This window comes from Phascolarctos cinereus, unplaced genomic scaffold, assembly GCF_003287225.1.
Source record: "Phascolarctos cinereus isolate Bilbo 61053 unplaced genomic scaffold, phaCin_HiC Scaffold_5;HRSCAF=322, whole genome shotgun sequence".
NCBI lineage: Eukaryota > Metazoa > Chordata > Mammalia > Diprotodontia > Phascolarctidae > Phascolarctos > Phascolarctos cinereus.
Genome location: NW_027555958.1, coordinates 157068391 through 157092860, shown reverse-complemented (window position 1 = coordinate 157092860; position 24470 = coordinate 157068391). Strand labels below are relative to the sequence as shown.

Sequence of the window (24470 nt, the reverse complement as noted above, 5' to 3'; positions counted from 1 at the left end):
AGGCCTGAAGAAAGTTACTGCGTTGAGAATAATGTCAATAAAGAAGGAGGGTTACCAGTCAGATGAACTGATGCATAGTGAAGTGAGCAGAACCAGGAGAACATTGTACACAATAACAGCAATGTTGTTCCATAAAGAACTATTAGTGACTTAGCTATTCTCAACAATATAATGATCCAACACAATCCCAAAGGACTAATGAAGCTTACTATTCACTTCAAGAAAAAGAACTGATATTGTTTGAATACAGACTGAAGCATGCTATTTTTCACTGTTTTTCATTTTTTTCTTTTAGTCAAGTCTTGCACAAAAGGACTAATACAGAAATGTTTTACATAACTGCACATGTATAACCTATATCTGATTGCTTACCATTTCAGGGAGGCGGGAAAGGAGGGAAGGGGAAGAAGAGAGAGAATTTGGAACTCAAAATTTTAAATAAAATTTTTTTTTATTGTTTTTACATGTAATCGAGAAAAAAATAAAAAAACAGTCTTTAAAAAACTGAAAGGTGATCAGGCGGAATGTACAAATTGTCATAATGAAAACTGGACTAATATTAAAGACATGGTATTTTTTAATACTAATTTAAATAGCTAGAGACCAGTAGTTAGATTTTTAATATTTAATAACAATAAATTCAACTAACACTTATTAAGCACCTACACTGGGTACTCAAAATACAGATGTGTTAAATAAAAACTTTAGATAATACATGGGTCCAAGAGGTGCAAAGTTCTAGAAAATTCCAGATAAGTTCTGTTCTAAGGTGGAGGCGGGTAGAAGGTCAATAATAGGTCAAGAATATACCCAGAATAGAGGTAACATTTGAGTTGAGCTGTAAACAATAAGTTGGAATTCAACAGATAGAGAGGGAGGAAGACACTCCAGATTTAGGGAACATTAAAGAGGTAGCAAAATATGGAGCTGTAAAATAACAGTATGGCAAAAGTGAATAATCCATCTTGGCTAGAATTCTGAGTATCTGAAAAGGCCTAACACTCTTTTTCTAGCTTTTCTAGAAAAGCATTAGCAACAGAATTTGAACTTGAGCCTAGTACTCAATAGCTGATATGTGGCTAATATGGATTTTTTAAAAAAAATTAAATGGCAACTAAAATTATTTTGTTTATAATTCTTAGTATGGTTATAGAAAAGTTTGGCAATCAACAAGCATTTACTACATACCTACTATAAGCATTGTGTTGGGTGCTGGGAATACAAAGATAAAAATGAAACTAGTATCAAAGTACATGAAGAGCTTACACGCCAAATTGGATATTCTTTCTGTTAACCCACAACAACAACATAGCAAGGCTATAAATACAAGTAATACTGTTTAGTTTGTCAGATTACATAAAATATGCTTGTTGATAGCCTTGTTTATCTGCACTGTTTATCTTTGTGTAATACATAAAAATGATGGAAAAGAGGTGAGTTTATCAGAAATTCAAGAGTATTGAATATAACATTTATATAGAGCCTACCATATGCCAAGCACTGTGCTAAATGCTTTATAAATATCACCTCATTTGATCCTCAAAACAATCTCAGAAAAAGATGCTATCATTACTCCCACTTTGCAGATCAATAAACTGAGGCAAGCAGGCTAAAGTGACTAACTCAGGGTCACACAGCTACTAACAGCTTGAAGCCATATTTGAACGCAGTTCTTCCTGACTCCAGGCCTGGTGCTCCACCTCTGGGGAACCCTTGTTGCCCCAAACAACCAACTCTTCACGAGTCATTTATCCTTAATTTGTTACAACTTTAATACAAACAAAATTCTTTCCAAAATCAAATACATAATTAAAAAAATAATTCTTACCTGCCAGTAACAAATTGCAACAGAAGCACTCTTTCTTCTTGAGTTATGCTTTCCACAACTTCCCAGAACCACTAACAGAAGAAAAGATATTTCATCCATATTTCATGTAACAGAAAATATGCATGAAAAGGGATTTTTATATTATTCTAAGTTCCTCATGTGGTATTTCTATAAGAAGAATTTGGGAAATATTTTGCTCTGATTAATCAGTACAGATTTTGATCTAATAATGCTGAAAAGCTTATAGAAATAAAATGCAAATTCAGTTTCGCTCCAATCACTTAAAGAGATTTTACCTGAACAACTGGATCATCTCTTTCATAGCCACTTGTATATTCTGTATTTTTTATCCAATCACTCACATCAATTTCTGGCATACCAGAAAGCAGTAACTCCTTGGGGGAAGGGGAAAAAAAAACACCTGATTAATCTTCAGGGAAAAAAAAGATTACATTTAAATAATAAGTTTGCTTTTAGCAATTTACTGTATGTAAAATTGAAATTCTTAATGGCTTTTAGGAGATCAACAAACAATACAACTTCAATTTGGACAAAATATTTTATGCATATCAAATATTTAATAGGTTGCTGTACATTTTTGTCATTTCACTAAAATATAGAGACAGTATATGAATCTGGGTAACATTAGCATATTAGGTTATAATTTGTTTCCTTCCTATTTTCATTACAGGTTACTCTGAAACCTATAAGTAATAGGGAACTATTCTAAAAATGAATGAGACAGAAACCTAAATAATTCTGGTTGAGTCAACAGATTCCAACCATCTGAGAGAAAAGGAGGTATCTAGTGAATACACAGAAACATTTAGTATCTCTGAACTCTTGGTAGTATTTCTTTAGAAAGTAGTAAACAAAAAAGAAATAGGAATTCTAAGACTACAAATTTCAGATCAGACATTCAGATTTAGAGGGATTTTAGAGGTCATCTTAATACAATTCTCTCATTATACAGAAATTGAGATGCAGCAAGATTAAAGTAACATGACTAAGGTCACATATGCTAATGCATAAGTAGCTGAACTAGAGCTTTAAAACCATATTCTCTGACTCCAAATTGAGTCTTCTTTCCCAGGATATCGAAAATTTTGTTTTATCTGTGTAACCACATGCTCCCAGTTCAGCACTGTTACTTGTTTACAATTCAGTTTGGACTATAACAGAAAAACAAAACTTGTGATATTTGAGAATTTCACTTGGGATGGATTTTATATTGACTTCTCTTAAACTGTTTCATTCCCAAGACTTTTTCTTACTATTAACAAAAACAAAGAGGCAGATTATCCAGCCTAAACAGTGTCACAGAGTTCAGAGTGTGCTATATTTAGAGACTTGATTGCCCTAGAGTGCCAATACCTATTTCTGAAACACATATTCCAGAACACAGAGAAAAAGAAAGTTCTCTTCTTTCATTAAGAGACATAGGGGCAGCTAGGTGGTGCAGTGATATAGAGCACCAGCCCAGAAGTCAGGAGGACCCGAGTTCAAATCCGGCCTCAGACACTCGACACTTATTAGCTGTGTGACCCTGGGCAAGTCACTTAACCCCAATTGCTTCACAAAAAAAAGGTATAGACATCTTTAAAATTTAGTCTTTTCCCCAAAAACTAAATTATCTGAATGGGACCTTGATTTTTATTAAAACTGACTATCTACTTTTTTTTTTAGCTGACTATTGAGCAAGTTCATCTGTTTCAATAGTTTACTGATTCACACATAAGGAGGCTGAGGGAAAAGAATTGATGCTATGGTGATTTTGTTTTGGTGTGATAAGAAAGCTACTGCATTTGATGCTGTCACTAGAGTCTTGTACAGGGACATTACTAACTGTGCTGAAACTTTTCTTTTGGCTGTTGATGCCAAGTAGTTAGGATGTCAGATAAGACTGGTAGTAGCTTCAAATTCCATGGAAGCATACCACCCTGTTTCTTATTTTAGGAATAGTAACAAACCATTTGAAAACTATCTTAGTCTGAAGACTATGGGCTAAACTGAAAGAGAAGAGAAACCTTATCTTTCTTTGACAATCAATTTCAAAATAATGTTAAGCTAGCTTCTCTCTGACTAGTCCAGGAAGGACTTTTCTCTTGAAGTAATTAGGAAGGTGACTGGACAAGGGCAAAGGAGCCTAAAATGACCTACTTAAGAGTAGCAACTTTTTTTCTCCAGTACCTGAAGAGATTAAGGCAATTACCACCTCAGAGAATAATCTATTTCAGCAGTGTCAAACTCAAAAAGAACCTGGAGACAACTAATTTGTGTATAAGGATCACCATGGGGTCCATGCTGACTTGGTTTTATAATGTAATATTATCTATGCTTTATTGTATTATTTATTTATTTTTGTTGAATATTTCCCAATTACATTTTAATTTGGTACTGGCTACACTCACAAGTACTGCTGGCAGCATCAAGGCATGGTATTTGACACCCCGGTCTATCTGATTACTACAATGGATTGAAGTTAGGGTGACCAACTGAAAAGGAGAATCCTGAGAGGGAGAGAGGGAGAGAGGGAGAGAGGGGGGGGGGGAGGGAGGGGAGGGAGGGAGAGAGAGAGAGAGAGAGAGAGAGAGAGAGAGAGAGAGAGAGAGAGAGAGAGAGAGAGAGAGAGAGAGAGAGCGCTCAAAGAGAAGGGATTAAATGGTTTTAGAAAACAGAATCTCTAAGGGTATGCTTAAAGTTAAGTGATTATTTTTGTTTAATGAAGCAAACTGCTACTGAACTGTTACCTAACTTCTAGATCCTTAATCTTGACTATGACCTATATTTCGCTAAATAATACTATAAATTTGGACTTTAAAATCACTTAAATTAGCGAGATATTCAAGGGTAAGAGGAAACCGTCAGTTTGGATATTTCTAAACTAAAAGGAAAAAAAAGCTTAGATTTAGAACAATCTAAAATTAATAAAAATAATTTCTGGAAGGCATGTGCCTATACTGCAGAGCACATTTTTTCTTCAACAGATAATATTTTGCCTTCTATTATATTATTATAAAATTAAGTTAACTCATTCTAAAAAAAACTGATCTCTAAAAACCTGATATGAAAAAATGGTTTAGGGGGGCAGCTAGGTGGCGCAGTGGATAGAGCACCAGCCCGGGAGTCAGGAGGACCTGAGTTCAAATCTGGCCTCAGATACATAACACTTACTAGCTGTGTGACCTTGGGCAAGTCACTTAACCCCACTGCCTAGCCAAAAAAAAAAAGGTTTATATTATGTATATACAATGGGATATATACATTAATAAGGTGACAAGAGAAAATACATTTGTGGGAAGTTTATATTTGGAGGAATGGTTCTATAGTGGATAAGTGGGCATGATACCTAACTTCGAAGAGTTAATGATCTACATGCCTTGGAAGAAAAGGAAAGAAAAATTGAGGAGTAAGGCAGGATCACATAATGAGAAGGAATCTCAGAGGCCAAAGAGTCAATTGCACCTCTATGTCTTGGCTGACAAGTGGTCATTCAGTCTTCTTTCTAAGCACCTGTAGTAAGGGGGAACCTACCACCTTCCAAAGTAGCCTATTCCATTTTTGGATGGCTCTAAGTTTTAGGAAGATTTTCTTTCCATTAAGGGTAAATTTGCCACTCTGAAATTTCCATCAGTTGTTCCTAATTCTGCCAAATGAGGTCAAGCAGAATGAGACTTTCCTAGACTAAATGTCTCCAGTTCCTTCAACTGATCACATATGGCCAAGATCGTTCATCATCCTAGCTGTCCTCTAGATACCTTTTTAAGGTTATCAACATCCCTACTAAAATGTGGTACTCAAAATGAAACATAATACTCCAGATTAAGGCGAATACAAAGTTATTATCACCTCCCTAGGCCCGCATTCATCATCTTATTTAAGGCAACCCAAGACTATGTTACATTTTTTAGCAATAATACCATACTGTGGACCAATATTAAACCTGAAATCCACTTAGACTCCTAGGTACATCTTAAGCTGCTATGTAGCCAAAACTCCTATCTCATGTACTTATAAAGTTGGTGGTTTTAACCTAGAGTGATTTTATATTTATGTATACTAAATTTCACTACTCTAATTTTGTAATCTACCAATTGTTAAACAAAAGGAAGAAGAGGGCAGGGAGGTGGCACAGTAGATAAAGCTCCAGCCTTGGAGTCAGGAGGACCTGAGTTCAAATCCAGCCTCAGACATCTGACACTTAAACTAGCTGTGTGACCTTGGGCAAGTCACTTACCGCCAACTGCCTCACCAAAAATAAAATAAAATATAATACAATAAAAGAAATAAAAGAAAGGAAGATCTAAGCAGTTTTTAAACACATGCATATTATCCGAACCTCCTTGAAATGATGACAGGAAGGAGGAAGAAACTAAAACAACAGTCCTACAATTGCATTAAATGATCACACTCCAACCTGACCTGTGTCATGTATGTATATACATCTGTACATCTATGTATATATGTATATATGTGTGTGTGTGTACACGTATGTATACACACACACACACACACACATATATATATATATAAAGGTCCAAATCTGATTTCTGAATAACATAAAATCAGAAGTTAAGTCTTGTCAGTAATTAAAAGACTAAGTATTTCCACTTACCAGTTCATATTCATCAAAAAGTTGTATAAGGGAAGGTGGAATGAACATGTGAAAGCCCTGTAAGAAAGCATTGATCTGAGGCTGAATGGCTCTTGTCATTCGGAGCTCAGTAACAAGCTGGACATATTCTGCCTGTAATTAAAAATATGACAAACAAATAAAAACCTTAATGTGGCAAAAAAAAAACCCAGTAACAATATAAAACCTGTTTCCTCAGTTCAAAAGGTAAAATCTGTCTACAATGGTATAAATTCATATAAATTGATTACAGTTCTATTATATGAATACAATTTACAAAGTAAATGATACAATGAAAAACCTCAGCTAAGCACAAACTAACTTCCTGTTGCTCAAAGAAGACTTTTTAAAAAATAATAATTCATTATAAAATGGATGCTTACATTAAAAAAAACACGTTTGGTGATTCAATTCATTATCAAGATGTATTTTGGCATCAATAAGAATAAAAATATTATATTAACACTGCTGATAAAATATGCAGCTATATCTTATCAACTTAAAATCTGAATCACTAAACTTTGAATATTTATAGCAATTATCTTTCGATTGATTCTTATCCTCCAAGGAATGCATATTCCTTGGGCACAAAAAAACCCAACTACTTACCGGATCTCCCTTCATTTATTCCTTCTTTTGAAGGAACAGAACACTTGATATTCTGTTTCAAGAGAAATATTGCACACCCTAAGTCAGCAAGTGTTATCTAGCTGTTTACTGGCTGTGGCTTTTCTGAAACATTTAGAATTGTGGGTGACTTACAGCCATCAATGCACTCTCAATACCGCAAATGGTCTACTTATTCCCCTGGCACAGAAATGGAACCAGCCTGTCTCTTCCAGGTAAATATATCAGATGCCAGCTATCATGTGTGCTACTTTCCCTACAACACACTATATATAAACATCAAAGTTTATTAAGTCCAGTCTGTAGCATGAAGAATCATTTACTAAAAGTTATTTACTGGTGGCTGCTGGGCAGAGAAGAAAAATTGAAATGAAAATAATCCAAGCCCTAAAAGTTTATTCTTCAACCTGACTTGCCATGAACAGAATTTATTTCCATGTAGCTTCAGTTTTGTCTGTTAGGACATCATGTAGTAGTTGCTATCCGTTCAAATTAATACTGTGGTCTTTATACAGTTTGAAGTATTAAGTCTTTTCTTAAAATCATTTTTTTGCTCAAGAACTGTTTGTCTTATTTTCGGTGCTTGTTCTTCAGTCGTTTTCATTCATCTATGACTCTTCTTGACCCCTTTTGGGATTTTCTTGGCAAAGATACTGGCATGGTTTGCTATTTCCTTCTCCAGCTCATTTTGCAGATGAGAAAACTGAGGCAAACAGGGTTAAGTGATTTGTCAAGGGTCAAACAGCTAGTAAGTGTCTGAGGCCACATTTGAACTCAGGTCTTCCCGACTCCAGACTGGTCACTCAATCCACTACACCACATAGCTGCCCTCATTTTCAATTACTACTCAATATTTATAATGCCTCACTCTCATTCAACCTGCAAAGCCAATCAATTGCCAGATCGTTTGCCTTCTATTTCCACAAAATCTCTCCAATTCCTTTTCACTCATTCACTAATTCAAATCCTAATTACCTCTCTTACCTCTTACCTGGAACATTGCAATAGCTTCCTAATTGCATTCAAGTCTCAAGTCCGCCTCAAGTCTCCCTTCCCTAATCCATTCTCCACACAGCTGCTAAAGTAATTTTCCTCAAGCTGCAGGTCTGATCACATAACTCCTCTTCTGACTCCAACTAAATTCTAGTGACTTCTGATTATCTCTAGGATCAAATATAAACTATTTGGCATTTAAAGCTCTTCACAACCTGACCTTTCCTATCTTTCTAGTCCTCTTACACATTATTCTACTCTGGCTCTGGAATCCAACAACATTGTCCCTCACTGTGTCACACATATGACACACTCCTGTGCCCTTCAACTTGCTGTCCTTCCCAATCCTAGATTATTCTCTCTTCACCTCTGCATCTTGGAATTTCTTGTTTCTTTCAACTCATCAAAAGTGCCAACTTCTACATGAAGTCTTTCTTGATTCCCCCAGTTATAAGCATACTCCCTTCTTATTAACTCATCCTGCATTCATTCATTTATTCATTCATTCTCTTTTTTTGTATGTGTATGTGTGTGTATGTGCATATGTGTATGTATGTGACTGTTTTACTTAGCAGAGTGCAGGCACAGAGCAAAGCAATCATTAAATACTTATTGGCTTCTTGTCAAAAACCCTTAAGTGGTAGTAGAAATAGTACTGAAATAGAATATGAAACTGAAAATAGTACAGGGGTCAGAAGACCTGAGTTTGACCTCTTGATTTGTTATTTACTGTCCATGTAACAGTCTTTTTTTTTTCAAAGATGTATGTGGCCACCTCATTTTTAAAACCAAAGATTGTATTTATAGTCTAATAGCTATTGGCTCTACCACCTCTAACATGCTATGATAATGTATTAGAATGGGTGACGTAAGATATCTTAAAACTTCCTGGCAACTTATTTTGGTAAATAAGTCGAAAGACTTGATTATCTCTTTTGAGGGCATATATTATTGGTATACATACAAAACACAAACATTCATTACTAACATGAATAACAAACTCAACTGGGATGAGTCAATACAATAGACGACATTTCCAAAATGTATGTCAGGCTATGTAAACTACAGCACTGTTGTAAATTTCAGAAGTAATAGTCACATCATTCATGAGACACACAGATTTCAGAACACAAAAACTGTAGTCATTAAAGGTACATATCAACAATATATTAAGCTGTCTAATTATTTCAGGATTCTGAAACAAGATCGTATATGCTGAAATTTCTAGAAATAATCCAATAAGTTATTAGCTCTGTGAAAAGGATGTTTTTTAAAGGTAATGCTCAAATCATATATATGTTTATTTATAAAAAGGTTTAACATACAAAGTACTTTGACGCATATTTTCATGTGTTCTTCACAACAACTCCAAAGAGTAAATGAGTGTAGATCTCATCAATTCTATTTTACAAGAAACAAGAAACTCAAGCTTAGAAAATTTAAGTGACTTGTAAAAGCTTACATAGTTTTATGAGGCAAAGGACTCAAAACCAGGTTTTCTGATTCTAAATCCAGGTTCTTTATTACCCAACTCTGTACTTCCTTCTTCTAAATATGTTAGTAAGAGCCCCAAACTATTTAATAATGTATTTCTTCCTATGACCTAAAGATCTGAGGCAAAATCTACCAACAAATCTTACTTATCTTACATCTATTACTCTAACTTAAGAAACTTCATAAGTTATAATCATATTTCAAAAGCATCTTCATGATATACTTTTAAAAACTGTCCAGACATTTGACTCACTTTATGGGCTCACTTTATCTATAGAAAAATGATCACAGAAAGTACAAAATAATTTTGAACCCTCTAGTACAAATTTTAATTCTATAAATAAGCAGTATTCAATTCTATATATTGTTGAAAAACTTACAGGGGTCAAAGTATCTACATAAAAAGAGTCTGAAATAAAATATTACATAAGAATTAAAGCTAAATTCTCACTTGATCCAAGACTACAGGTATTAGAAGAAACGCTAGAAATAAACAATTGAAACATTTCCCCTTAAAGTCCATCCTAGACATATGATAATGTGGATCAAAAACTCACTTCTAAGATACATGGCATACAATGTCAAATGAATTTAATCTACATTTTGTTGGAAAGATCCCAAGGACTTACTATAAAATCAGACAATATAGCATAAAACTGGAGATTCTTTAAGACTATAAAATATTTTTGACTGGTATAAGTTAAAAAAAAAAAGCAAACAAATTTATAACTTCCTTAAAGTCTTAATGTAAAGTCTTAGTGCAAAGACAAAAGAAATGAATTTCTGTAAATTTTGCCACCAGGAAAGGATAGGAGCACAGGAGTCAAGATGGCCAGAGTAAAAGAAACAATCCAGTTGAGATCCCATCCACAACTCCTCGAAACAGATCAATAAAATGTACCAGACCAAATCTCAATAAAGAAATCGAAAAAAAGTCACAGACCCAGCTCAACATAAGGAATCAGACAGAGAGGTCTGAAGATACAGGGCACAGGGTAAGAACACAAGGTTGGATACTAAGCATTCCAGTGTGCAGGCAGAGCCTGCAAACCAACACAAAAAGAGGGCTCAGACCCATACAGGGGCACCCCCAGACTCATACTAAAGCTGCAAGTCAGACAGGTTCCAAACTGGGAATTTGAGAACCTGTGCAAGGCCCAGCAGTGGCTGGCATTACCTTCCCCAAGAAGGGCATCGTACCAAGAAAAGAAGTTCAGAAGTTAGTAGCAGCAGCAGCATGTGGCCCAAACCCTAAGCTCACAGAAAGATTTCAAATTTAGTATCTAACCCAGCCTAGAAATGAATAATCAAGGCAGGAAACCGAGATCAAAGTATAGCATACAATTCTGCCACTTTGAACCAATAGAAAAAAAAAATTTGGAAAGGGAATTAATAGCTTGTCACAAGATATACAAAACCTTGCTCAAGCAACAAACTCCCTGAAAATTCAAATGGACTAAACAGAAGCCAACAGCTTCAAGAGGCAACAAGCAATATTAAAACAAAGTCAAAAAGCTGAAAAAAGGGAAGAAAACATAAGATACTTTGCAAAAAAAACCACAATTGGCCTGGAAAAGACAACAAAGGGGAAAAAAATGTAAGAATCACTGGACTATCTGAATGACAAGACCAAAAAAAGGGCCTAGATCTCTTAGAACCAGAGGACGAGGTAGAAACAGAAATAGCCCATTAGTCACTTCCTAAAAGAAACCCCAAAATGAAAACTCCCAGGAACATCACAGCCAAATTTCAGAGCTTCCAGGTCAAAGGCAAAAATACTGTAAACAGCCAGAAAGAATGAATTTGTGTATTAAGAAGCCAAAATCAGGATCACACCTGATTTAGCAGCCACCACCTTAAGCAGCAAAGAACTTGGAATATATTTGAAAAGGCAAAAAATATGGGCTTAGAGCCAAACTTACCTAGCAAACCTGAGAATAACTACTGGGAGAGAATGTACTTCAGTAAAATAGAGATCTTTTTTCAAGCATTCTTTTTTTTTTTTTTTAGTTTTCAAAATTCACTTTCGCAAGATTTTGAGTTCCAAATTTTCTCCCCATCTCTACCCTCCCCCCATCCCAAGATGCCATGCATTCTGAATACCCCTTTCCCCAATCTGCCCTCCCTTCTATCATACCTATTTTCCTATAGGGCAAGACAGACTTCTATACCCCTTTCATTTCCCAGTTGCATGTGAAAACGGTTTTTAACATTTGTTTTTAAAACTTTGAGATCTAAATTCTCTCCCTTTCTCCCTCGCCACCCATCCTCACTGAGAAGGCAAGCAATTTGATATACGTTACACATGTGTAGTCATGCAAAACAGTTCCATAATAGTCATGTTATGAAAGACTAACTATATTTCCCTCCCCTCCCTTTATTCTATTCTCTCCTTTCACCCTGTCCCTCCTCAAAAGTGTTAGCTTCTGATTACACCCTCCACCAATCTGCCCTCCTTTCTATTATTCCCCCTTTATCACCTCCCCCCTACTTTCCTGTGGAGTAAGATAGATTTCCATACCCAACTGAGTATGTGTATTATTCCCTCCTTAAGCCAAATCTGATGAGAGCAAGATTCACTCATTTCCTCTCACCTTCTCCCTCTCCCCTCCATTGTAAAAGCTTGTCCTTGCCTGTTTCATGTGAGATAATTTGCCCCATTCTATCTCCCCCTTTCTCTTTCTCCCAGTACAATCCTTTCTCATCCCTTAATTTTATTTTTTAGATATCATCCCTTCATACTCAACTCACCCTATGTCGTGTGTGCATGTGTGTGTGTGTATTTTCCCTCTTCCAACTACCCTAATACTGACAAAGGTCTCATGAGTTACAAATATCATTGTTCCATGTAGGAATGTGAACAGTTCCACTTTAATAAGTCTCTTATAATTTCTCTTTCTTGTTTACCATTTCATGCTTCTTCTCTTGAGTCTTGTATTTGAAAGTCAAATTTTCTACTCAACTCTGGTCTTTTCATCAAGAATGCTTGAAAGTTCCCCTGAAAGACTGTACTCAAGTTTTGCTGATAAGCGATTTTTGGTTTTAATCCTAGCTCTTTTGACCTCCAGAACATCATATTCCAAGCCCTCCAATCCCTTAATGTAAAAGTTGCTAAATCTTGTGTTATCCTGATTGTGTTTCCACAATATTTGAACTGTTTCTTTCTGGCCACTTGCAATATTTTCTCCTTGACCTGGGAACCCTGGAATTTGGCTATAATATGCCTTTGAGTTTTCCTTCTGGGATCTTTCAAGAGGTGATTAGTGGATTTTTTCAAATTCTGGTTCTAGAAAGCAAAACAGTTTTCCTTAATAATTTCTTTAAAGATGAGGTCTAGGCTCTTTTTTTGATCATGGTTTTCAGGTAGTCCAATAATTTTAAAATTATTTTAAATTTAAATTATCTCTCCTGGATCTATTTCCATTGTTTTTCCAATGAGATAGTTCACATTTTCTTCTATTTTTTTCATTCTTTTGGTTTTGTTTTATAATTTCTGGATTTCTCATACGAGTCATTAGCTTCCTTTTGCTCCATTCTAATTTTTAAGGAATTATTTTCTTCAGTGAGCTTTTGGACCTCCTTTTCCATTTAGCCAATTCTGCTTTTTAAGGCATTCTTTTCCTCATTGGTTTTTTGGACCTCTTTTGCCATTTGGGTTGGTCTAAGTTTAAGGTGTTATTTTCTTCAGCATTTTTGGAGTCTCCTTTAGCAAGCTGTTGACTCATTTTTCATGATTTTTTTTGCATCACTCTCATTTCTCTTTCCAATTTTTCCTCTACTTCTCTTACTTGATTTTCAAAATCCTTTCTGAGTTCTTCCCTGACTGGAGACCAATTCATATCTTTCTTAGAGGCTTTAGGTGTAGGAGCTTTGACTTTATTGTCTTCTTCTGGCTCTATGTTTCGATCTTCTCTGTCACCAAAGTAAGATTCTATAGTCTGAGATTTTTCAGCTGTTTGCTCATGTTCTCAGACAATTACTTGACTCTTTGTTAAGGTAGGGGTCTGCTTTGGAGAATGTACTGTTCCCAAGCTTTGGGGGTTTTGTGCTGCTGTTTTCAAAGATACTTCTAGGGACCTGTAAATTTTTAGTTCTTTCAAGATGGTATGATCAAAGGTGAGGTGTTTACTCCTTTCCTGGCCTGTGCTCTGGTCTATTAGTGACAACAAGCACTCTTTTCTGCCTTGGAACTGTGAGGAGGATTCCCTCTCCATCATGCCACAAAAGCTCCACTTTGCTAGCACTCCTCCTTGTCCTAGGACTACCACCCAGGACTGCAACTCAGAGCCAAGCATGGGCAAAGCAAAAGAATCCTGCCTGAATGCCAGCAGAGAGATCCCTAAAAGCCCCCTCTAATACCCCCATCATCTGTGGGCCAAGAACTCCAGATGCAGCTGCTGCTGTGGCCGCCACCCCAGACTGCAGTAGGGCCGAGACTGGACTATGTTCCTCTCCCACTGACCTTTCTAAGCTGCCTTTGGTGTTTGGGGGTTGAGAAGTCTGGAAACTGCCACAGCTCTCTGTGATTCAGTCTCCTGAGGCCTTCTCCATCTTTACCTGCACAGCCTATGCTAAACTGAGCTCCTCTCCCAGTCTGGTACAAAAGACCTTCCCAATCAACCCTCCAGGTTGTCTTGGGCTGGAAATTTGTTTCACTCTGCTTTTTTGTGTGTTCTGCTGCTCTAGAATTTGTTTAGAGTCATTTTTTACAGGTATTTGGAGGGGTTTTGGGGAGAGCTCAAGCAAGTCACAGCTTTTACTCTGTCATCTTGGCTATATTTGTAATGGGTTTTGTTTTTCTCATGTTTGCTTGCTACCTACTTCTATACACACACACACACACACACACACACACACACAGAGAAATTTTACACTGGCATTTACTTCAAATTTTACTGCAAAAGAGCTATATTTCACATTACAAGAAATAACTTAGAAGATGATCTTCTAATTCTGTTACAGTCTCACAAAAATGAATCATCTGATGGTCATCATTATGGTGATAGTCTTTCTAAATTTGTGTAGGCTAGTCTTCTTGTAGAATTCTAGGGCTGGGCCCATATTCAAAGCTTTTTAGCTTTGGAATACTTGCCAGAATGTGCACTTCACTGACAAGGCCTCTGAACCTTGCGTCACCTAACATCAAAACAAGACATCAGTGTACTACTGCAATAAAAATATCTTGAACTCTACATTCTAGACCTCGCAGAAACACTGACTTACAGAGCATTATTATCACATGATAAATGTCACTTGAATTCCAATGACTAAAGTATTTAAATTGCTATTCTCCTAATTAGGAAGCTAGGTGGCATAGTGGATAGAGGAGCCAGGAAGACTGATCTTCCTGTGTTTAAATCTGGCCTTAAACACTTACTAGATGTGTGAGCCTGGAAAAGTCACTTAACCTTGTTTGCCTCAGTCTCCTCATCTGTAAAATGAGCTGGAGAAGGAATGGCAAACTACTCAGTAAAGAAAACCCCAAATGGAGTCATGAAACATCAGACATGGATGAAAAATGACTGAATAAATTTTCCTAATGAAATATTTATTTCATACACACACACATATATGTCAACAGCTGAGGATATAAAGACATAAAAGAGTCCTTTCTACAAGTGACTTACAATATATTCCAATTTATGTGAAGAATTTGCTCCTTTTTCCATTTTAAAATTACCTCATCATTCACAAAATTACAGTTTGAGCATATAACAAACACCATGCAAAATAATTATCTAAAATAATATTTAATGATACTTATGCTATTAGAATAATAATATTATCATCTAAGTCAAGTGAGAATAGTGAAATCTGAATTAAGGAAATGACAAATGATCAAATGATGTGAACTTTTTAGTTCCAAGAGGCATTTTCAAATGTTAATCCCATGGGTTTTTCCTCCCTAGACTTTCCAAAGCAAAAATGTTGACACTCAATATTTAGAAACTTTTATGTAATAGCTTTAGATTCAATATATTTTTAAAAACATGCTTTTTCCTAAGTTACATTTATTGCAAAATTTTACTATACATATTTAAAACCCTAAAGTTGTCTTACCTAACATACTTTTATCACTTAAAAGTTACCCAGGTCTTTCAAGAAAAGATAGCAATAAAAGACTCCACCAAGTGCTCAGTAACTAGTATAACAGCCAGATAATGACTAAGAGGTGTCGCATATGTCAGAATATACTTAGTTTAAACATTTTACTCCAACTATTGACAATTGAAACTTCACACTTCTCAAAAGAGCTAGAAGGACGTGCTTAACCTCCCTAAGTTTCTCTGACAGTATTACAATCATTATGTAAATAAGTATCTATATTCAGTTATCTATAAATCTAGATATCTATAAATGTTCTTAAAATGAATCTATGAACATATTCCTCCTTTCATAAAAACAGATACATAAAAATCTGAATCTGAGTTTAAATAAAAATAATAGTTCAAACACTAATTCAACCCTATAAGGTTTACAAAAGATAGTTTTAGGTTATCATCATTTCAGAGGTGAGGGAAACTGAGATACTCAGAGGTTAAGTGCTTTTGCCTATAGAAAAGTCATCCAGCTAAAAAATGGCAGACCAGAATTCAAACCCAGTCCTTGTAACTCTAAGCTCAGTACTTCTTTCATCACACCAAGCTTCCTCTCCAAATAAGGATAAATTATATTACAAAAGTATTGTCATAAAATTATCTTTCTTTTTTTTGCTAGATCTGTTTAAGAAATTTGATATTTAGTTTAGTAAAACTCTTTCAAAATGTTGTTAATGTTAATGCTGTGATTCATATGAATGACCCTAAATCCTAAATGGGTTCTCAAATATTAGACAAACCCTATTTAACATTCAAAAATCTGGTTACTTTCTACATATTAATTGTATTAAACTAATGATGACTGATGAGATTTAAAACTGAAAAAAAAGATTCCTTCTAAAGGATATATGTACCATTCCACCCCCATTCTTTGCATTAGTAGGGCAGTATAGATAAGTAATGTTATATATACTGTCATATTCCATTAGTGTGTTAACTGTTTATGCTGAACTGCTTTTTTTTTCTTCTTTTAAAAAAGGAATGAGTCATTGGGTAGGAAAGAGAGGAGAGGGATATAATTAGGACTGAAGGTCAGTTAGTCAACATTTATTAAATGCCTACTATTTGCAAGGCACTGAGCTAAGCTCTGAGGAAACAAAGGCAAAAGACAGCCCGTGCTATCAAGGAGTTCACAGTCTAATGGGGGAGAGACAGAAAACAAATATACATACATGCATACATATATATACGCACACATATATATATATGTGATGTATACACCACACACACACACACACACACACACACACACACACACACACATATATAAAAACAAGCTATATAACAGGATATACAGGAAATAATTGGCAGAGGGAAGGCAGTAGAATTAAAAGGGATTTGGTCAGGCTTCCTATATAGAAAGTGGGATTTTTAGTTGGGACCCGAAGAGAGCCAAGGGAAGCCGGGAAGCTAGGGAGATTATCTCAAACACCGGGGGCAAGCACAAAAAAATGCCGAAAGCCTAGAGATGGAATGTCTCGTTTACGGAATAGCAAAGAGGCTGGTGTCAACAGATCAAAAAGAACATGGGAGGCTGTAGTTCAAAGACTGGAGGGGAGGGGAGGACAAAAATGGGGCAAGGAGTTTGAATATGAAAGGATACTGAATGTCAAACAGAGGATTTTTTAAAAAAATTTCATCCCAGAGGTGACAAGAAGCCAGAGTTTAATGGGATGACATGGTCAGACCTGTGCTTTAGGAAAATCACTTTGGTGGCTTAATGGAGGACAGACTGGAGTGAGAAGAGAGACTTGTAGCAGATGATAAAGGTACTGTAAACACACTATCAAATTTAAAAAACTAATAATATGCAACAAAGTTTATATTAAAAATACTATTCTTTTGTGTATGTAATCTAAGAAAGTCTAAGAACCCACTAATTTTGAAAACATTTTTAAGAGACAATTCTTTTTTTTCAAAAATTAAAATGTATAGTTCAGGATTTAACTGTTCACTATTCAACCATAACCAACTAGAAGAGTAACAACTCCAATTTCTTGCAATTAAAGTGAGATATCTTATTGTATTTCTATTCTAATGCCCCATTGTAGCATGGAGATGACCCTAAAATCTTGAAGGCTTTCAAAGTAGAACAGAAGCTCTGTCAAGTTAAACCAATCAAGCAAGAAAGGCATATCATCAGTATCATAATCATCATCATCACCTCACATTTATATAATGCTTTTGGTTTTGCAAAGCACTCTACATTTAATATCTCACTTGATCCTTCAAGTCTGTCCCAATGAAGAAAAGACTACCTAAGTATAGAGGTGCTCATCCAAAACAACCAGGTCACTTGGTGATTAGCCATGATAACCATATAACAAATAAAACCAGGTACCAGCCCTCTGTCCCATGTGACCCCTTCTATGTCCCTGTAATGGAGGCAAGTGGAGAAAAGGGAGCAGGTTTTTTTTGTTTTGTTTTGTTTTTAGGCAATTGGGGTTAAGTGACTTGCCAATGCCAGGGTCATACATCTAGTAAGCGTCAAGTGTTTGGTCCAACGCCAGATTCAAACTCAGGTACTCCTGACTTCAGGGCTGGTGCTCTATTCACTGTGCCACCTAGCTGCCCCTGAAATGGGAGCAGTTTTTAAACTATAACATTAACTTAGCTGTCATTTCTCTAAATATAAGATTCTTGCCAAGAGTGTTGTGGGCCTCAAATAAGAAATGTGTGTAAAGTGTTTTGCAAACTTTAAAGCGTAATATAAATGTAAAGAGATTTTTTTTTACTGGACTTGTAATTTCATTGGTTTAAGGAACTACCAATGAGAAAACTCCAACTTCCACTGGATTAAGTTCATCATCAAAACTCAATGTCCCTGAAGCTTCCCACAGAGTTCTACACACAACAGGTACTGAATAAATATCTGCTGAATGAGTACCTTGAACTAATAATCACTCCCTACAGAGACCCCATTCTGCCTAGTAGCAGAAGGTCTTGCGCAGGAAGACCAAGTAATCAAAGATCAGCTGAAGCAGATCTCTAAACTCCAAATGCCAAGCCAGCTGCAGGAGGACAGATTCTGATTTCCTTGCAATGCAGAGGTCCTCAGCATGTCAGCCTAGGACAATTCTTACAACACATGGTCTAGTAAAAGAGAAGTATCTTTAAAATGAGGGGGTTAAAATGATTGCTAAAAGTTTCCTAACACTCTATGAACCTAATAATTCTTTTTTTCCCCTTAATTTCTTTAAGCACACTTTCTTTCCATAAACCAGGGCTGCCCCTAGAAAATCTGGGACATAACGTTGCATTAATTATAGGTGAAACAGAGTTTTGAGGGCCTAAAATCCTAAACACCATTTGTAACAATGATTCTATGGGAAAACATACATTGAGCTCTAAAAAACTAGCTTTTAAATTCTGGAACACAACACTGTTCATAATTTGGGAGTGACAGTTTTTAAAGGTGATGGGAAAATGGTGATATGTCTTATATCTATTTCATACTGAAATATGCACTGTCCTATAATTTATTCAATGAAATATCTAATTTCACTTATTTTTACGTTAAAATCTCTAATTTTAACATTCTGTATGTATGTGTGTGCATATTTTTTAAAACCACACAATGCTCTTTTGTTAAGGCAAATTTGACCTTTAAGTTGTTGGTTCTGATCTCATCTTTCACAGCAAAGATTACTAATGATTTAGGGAAACACTAATAATATACACTAAAAGGGTGTGGCCAAAATTATATTCTTGGCTAGTTTACCTTCCAGAAAAGAAAAATAATGAGATCCCTTCTCAATACATGATTGCACAATACTGAAACCTTCTGTAAGAATTCAGGGTCCAGAAAACAGATTCCATAAAAATACTGAACAAAACTATTAAAGTGAGTAAAATTTTCTTAACAAGTGACTAGCAAAATTATCAAGCTAATAACAACCAAGATGAAAATTAGAATACTCACTTTGTTGTCTTGTGTCACAAGAATGCTTGCCCCCCCAGGTTTCAAAGGCACTTCTTCCATTGCTCCAAACACATCTGTCTCAACAGAAAAGGTTAATTCTAGACCCAAATCACTAATGTCATTATCCAGTATCCACTGCAGATTTTTTGCATATTCTGGATCAATAGATGCCACATCCTGGTAATTTACAGGAATACCTGAAAAACACACACATATGCAACTGTTACATCTAAAATCCTTCTGCCTTTCTGTCTATTTTATGGTAGAACATTGCCCTCTACTGATCTATGGTAAAATTGCAAAATAAAACTAAACTCACAAGATAATTTAATATTACTCCTACAATTGGAAAAGAATCCAGTGAAATATTATGTTTAAGTGCAATCACTTTCCTAATTTCTTTACCACAAAAGGATGCATGAAGATTTCAAAAGCAATGGGGATCTGACTTCATTAGTATAAAGTACTCACAAATGAGGAATCTCCCACTATCAATTTAAGTAGACACCTCTTCAACTTAAAGTCTTAAACAATTTCCCAGTGCACCAAAAGGTGACTTGCTCCTAGTCACAGAGCAGATATGTATCAGAGGTGGGACTTGACTCCAATGTCTTCCTGGTGTTGAGGCCAGCTCTCTATGCTGCATTTCATATCATTATAAAGAGCTTTGTTAAAGATCTATATAAGATCTTTAAGTGATCATTCCATTAGCTGTAGTCACATTATATAATATCTTCTTAATATACATAATTTAATGTGAAAAAAAACTTTTGGTAATTAAAATCACATTTTTGTTTTTTCAACTAAAAGACCAGGTTTTTTTTTTCCCCCCCAAAAAAAAATTTGGTTGGACTCAAATCATTGCATTCAGCAACATTTTAAGTTAAATCCTCTTTTTTTTTTGAGTTGGGATCCACTTTCTCAAAAATTAATCTGCCACAAAACAACTAAGTGATAGAAATAACAAATGAAAAATTACAACATACATAGAAGGCACCAAGTTCTTCTACACCTCTAGCCCTTGAAAAATTAGTTAGTTCATTGTTCTAACATGACTTAGATAATGAGTCACTTTTTAAGACTCAATCTTTTTTTTTTTTGATAGGTTAAGTAACTTGCCCAGGGTCACAAAGGTAGTAAGTGTTGTGTCTGAGACCGCACTTGAACTCAGGTCCTCCTGAATCCAGGGGCACTGCTCTATCCACTGCGCCACCTAGCTGCCCCAAGACTCAATCTTAAAATAACAAATGAACAAATGTTTCTAATATGGTCAATGGAATTTTAAAAATTCATTCAATTTTTTCAAAGCTGGACACAAAGAAAACAATAATTTAAATAACAGAAAAATTCCAGGCTACTCCCTAACTTACCTGGAAGAATTTACACTAAGTTTTACTTTAATAAGAAAATTAACTTCAAATAAGGTCAGCAAATGAAGACAAATGAAGGAATGATTTTTTTTTGACATTCAAAATCTCAAAGTAGCTACAGACACTTATTAGTTCTGTGACTGGGCAAATTCACTGAGTCTTCCAAAGTTTCCTGAGGAAACTGTAAAATGGAGAAAATAGCACCTACCTCCCAGAACTGTTGTGAGGATCAAATGAGATAATATTTGTGAAATACTTAGTATAGTGCCTGGCACAAAGGAGGCACTTAATAAAATATATGTTCCTTTCCTTCTTGTTACCATTATCCTGTTGCAATGATAGGTCTTTTTGCCTTCAGCTGATTCCTAGTTCCATCCATTGGTTCACCTCTACCTATGTCTTCCTAAAGGCATTAAATAAATGCTTACTGTATATCAGGTACCATGCTTGGTGCTTGGGATACAAAGGCAAACATGAAATAATCTGCCCTTGATAAGCTTACATTCTATTGAGGGAGACAATAAGCACACATGAACAAAATAAATAGAAGGCAATTTTGGAGAGGAGAGCACTAATAGCTGGGGGAACTCAGTTAAAGGCTTCATGTAGAAGGTGGCATGTGAGCTTAACGTTGAAGGACAGAAGGCATTCTAAGACTTGGAAGTGAGGAGGGAGTGCTCTCTGGGCATGGGGGGAGAGCAAGTGCAAAGGCCAGGAAAAAAGCAGTGGACTATTGTATGTTAAGAAAACAGCAAGGCCAGGTTAGTTGTATTTTAAAGTGAGGGAAGGGGAATGATGGATAAGGCTGGAGAGGTAGGCTTGGGCCTACCTAACACACTATGGTGTCATTGTGCCACTCAAAAACCTTCAGTAGTTCCCCATTTCTGAATAAAGTATAAATTCCTGATGTTCACACTGATGCTCACAAGTCTTCCACAATGTACTTTCCACCTGTGTTGCCTATCTCACAATATTCCCTGGCATGTATTTGGTGTTCTAAAATAGCCACATTGGGCTATTTTCTTTCCTGTCCTCATCCCGCCCTTTCCCATGCTCACCCTGCCACCCTCAATGTAGGACTTTTTCCTTTAAAGTCTAACTCAGATTTCATCACCCTTACATAGTTCTTAAGCTTCTTTACCACCACCTGACTCATCCCACTCAAATAAAAATGATCTCTCCTTCCTCAAATTTCTCATAGCATATTACCCATGCCTTGTCCGCACATTTACATCAGTATCCCTTGTATCAGTTATGGAGTTTAAGCTCCTTGAACAAAGGACTTGTTTGATATTTTTATTTGTATCTACTTGGCCTAGTACAGTATAGTGCCTTGCATGCAGTAGATATTAATAAGTGTTTGTTGAAATGGTGCATGAAGTTCACATTTTTTAAATGTTATAACTTTAAACAAGATTCTCAACTGGAATTATAGGCTCTCCAGCACAACTTGCAACTTATTCTTCAATGACTTCAAAATAAACATCTTTAGAGATCCATCCTGTTATGCTGCTCTATCAACTTCCCATTACCAGATAACTCTGCATACATACTGGTGGGATTTATGATTATGATTAAAATTTAAGAGGAATGAGAAAAGACAAACATTAGATGAAGCTACCAAATCTGTTCCATGTCCAAACTGACACAAAAATACCAATTCCCCAAAACTCGAGGAAAAACATTGTCTAAATAAGGCATTAGTGAACTGATAGTAGAATCATACCAAGAATGTGCTTGTAGAATGACCTCGTAAAGTAAATGTTGACCAGTTGTCTGTGGTTCAAAGCTAAACCCAAGATCTGTCCAGCAAACCGGAAATAATTCAAGTGATCAGGATTGACGTATGAGTTGCTATTAGGCTGAAAAGTTGTTCCTTTTAAAATTAAAAAAAAAAAGTTTTATTCTCCATTTGGAGAGAGAGGTTAAATAGTGAATCAACATTTCAAGGAAAGGTAGCACATAGTGTGAACACATGACAGTTTTAATTATCAAAACGACTAGATACATATTCATTTAATTTAAATTATTCCAGTTCCCTGGACAGCAACATGAATATAGAATACAACATCAGGATCAAACTTACAAAATATAAACAGCATACTCAAAATAACCAACACACAAAATGGTTAAAGGGATAGATCCCTGCCCAGAGTAGTTTACATTCCATAACAACATTACTTCGTTGCTGACATAATAATCCATAGAGTCCTATAACACAGACTATGCTTTGACCAAAGTTCAATTAATAAATATTGATGTTGTTCATAAGCTTCAAAAGTAGTAATGTTTGTAGAATGTGTAAATTATTCAATGCAAAAGGGGATAGGAAAAAATCATTAATTCACCTCCATTTATCAAGGGATGTATTTGTGCAAGAAATAAATTTTCACTGAACTTTGAAGAAAATGTCTGTAAGAGGAATAAAAGTCCATTGCATACACTGTGAAGAATATAACAGGATATAACTTAGATAAATGGAAAAGTATGTAGGTCTTTCCAAGTGGAGCAAATAGGCAAGGAATAAGGAGATAAAGAAATAATTGAATACAAATAAATAGTAACTTCCAAGTACCAAAACTATTTTGAAACAATAAAAACCAATTCAAAAACTTTGTGCCTAGCAGTACATGTCAAAAAAAAAAAATCACCAGTCTACCCATCATAAAAATCTCTTATCACAAAATACCTAATTCAATCCACCTTGCACTTATTAAACACCAAGTGAATGGTACTATGCTAGGTGCTGGAAATGCAAAGACAAAATCAAGAGCAGATGATCCTGGTCTCAAAGAGTTTACATTCTATTAAAGAGATAACATCTTGTAATAAGAGTATTATGTAAAAAGCAAGGAAGCACTAACAATGAGGGGCAATCAGGAAAGGTATAGGAGTTAGCACAAGTTAAACACTGAAGTAAATTAAAGACTGTGAAAGATACAGGTGAGGAGGAAGATTATTCCATTCCAGGAACAAATACCATGCCAGATTCGGGAATAGCAAGTTAGCCAATTTGGAGAGAACTCAGAACCCGCCAAAAAAGAAGCAAAGTACTATAAACTGGGAAATGTAACCCAGAGATGGATATGAAGAGCTTTAAAATCTCAACTAAGTTTGTATTTTATGCTAAAAGCAATAAGGAGCCAATGTAGATTTCTGAGCAGGGGAGTAACCTAGTCAGATTTACTTGAGGGAGATTTTGTGAGCAACTGTGAAGAATATCAGTTGAAAAAGTAATGGATTTAGCATTATAAGGGAATGGGTTCAAATGCCAGCTCTGCCACTTATTCTCTGTGTGTTCTTGGGCAAGTCATCTCACCTCTCTGGGCTTCCATTTTCCTATCTGTATGTAAAATGAAGGGTTTAGAATAGATGACATCAAAGGTCACTTCCATCCTCCATCTGTAAACCTATAAACTTAGAGGATGGACTGAAGAGGAGAGAGACTTAAAAGCTAGAAGTTAAAGCAAGCATCACAATGTTGCTAACAAACAATAAGGTAGCA

General features: G+C 35.6%; 1 protein-coding gene across 4 annotated transcripts in view; it reads right to left on the bottom strand.

Annotated features, from left to right (window-relative positions):
* The window catches only part of HACE1 (HECT domain and ankyrin repeat containing E3 ubiquitin protein ligase 1), a 90666-nt gene that overhangs the window by 6871 nt on the left and 59325 nt on the right, over nt 1-24470 (bottom strand). For all 4 annotated transcript variants that reach the window (XR_013486971.1, XM_020998312.2, XM_020998314.2 and 1 more), the window contains 5 exons: nt 22692-22841; nt 19596-19792; nt 6444-6575; nt 2125-2223; nt 1829-1899 (listed from right to left, as the gene is read on the bottom strand). Coding sequence is in view for 3 of the 4 variants with exons in the window: in XM_020998312.2 (XP_020853971.1) it covers nt 1829-1899; nt 2125-2223; nt 6444-6575; nt 19596-19792; nt 22692-22841 (649 nt within the window). In the remaining variant the exon portion in view is untranslated. The remainder of the gene's footprint in view (nt 1-1828; nt 1900-2124; nt 2224-6443; nt 6576-19595; nt 19793-22691; nt 22842-24470) is intronic.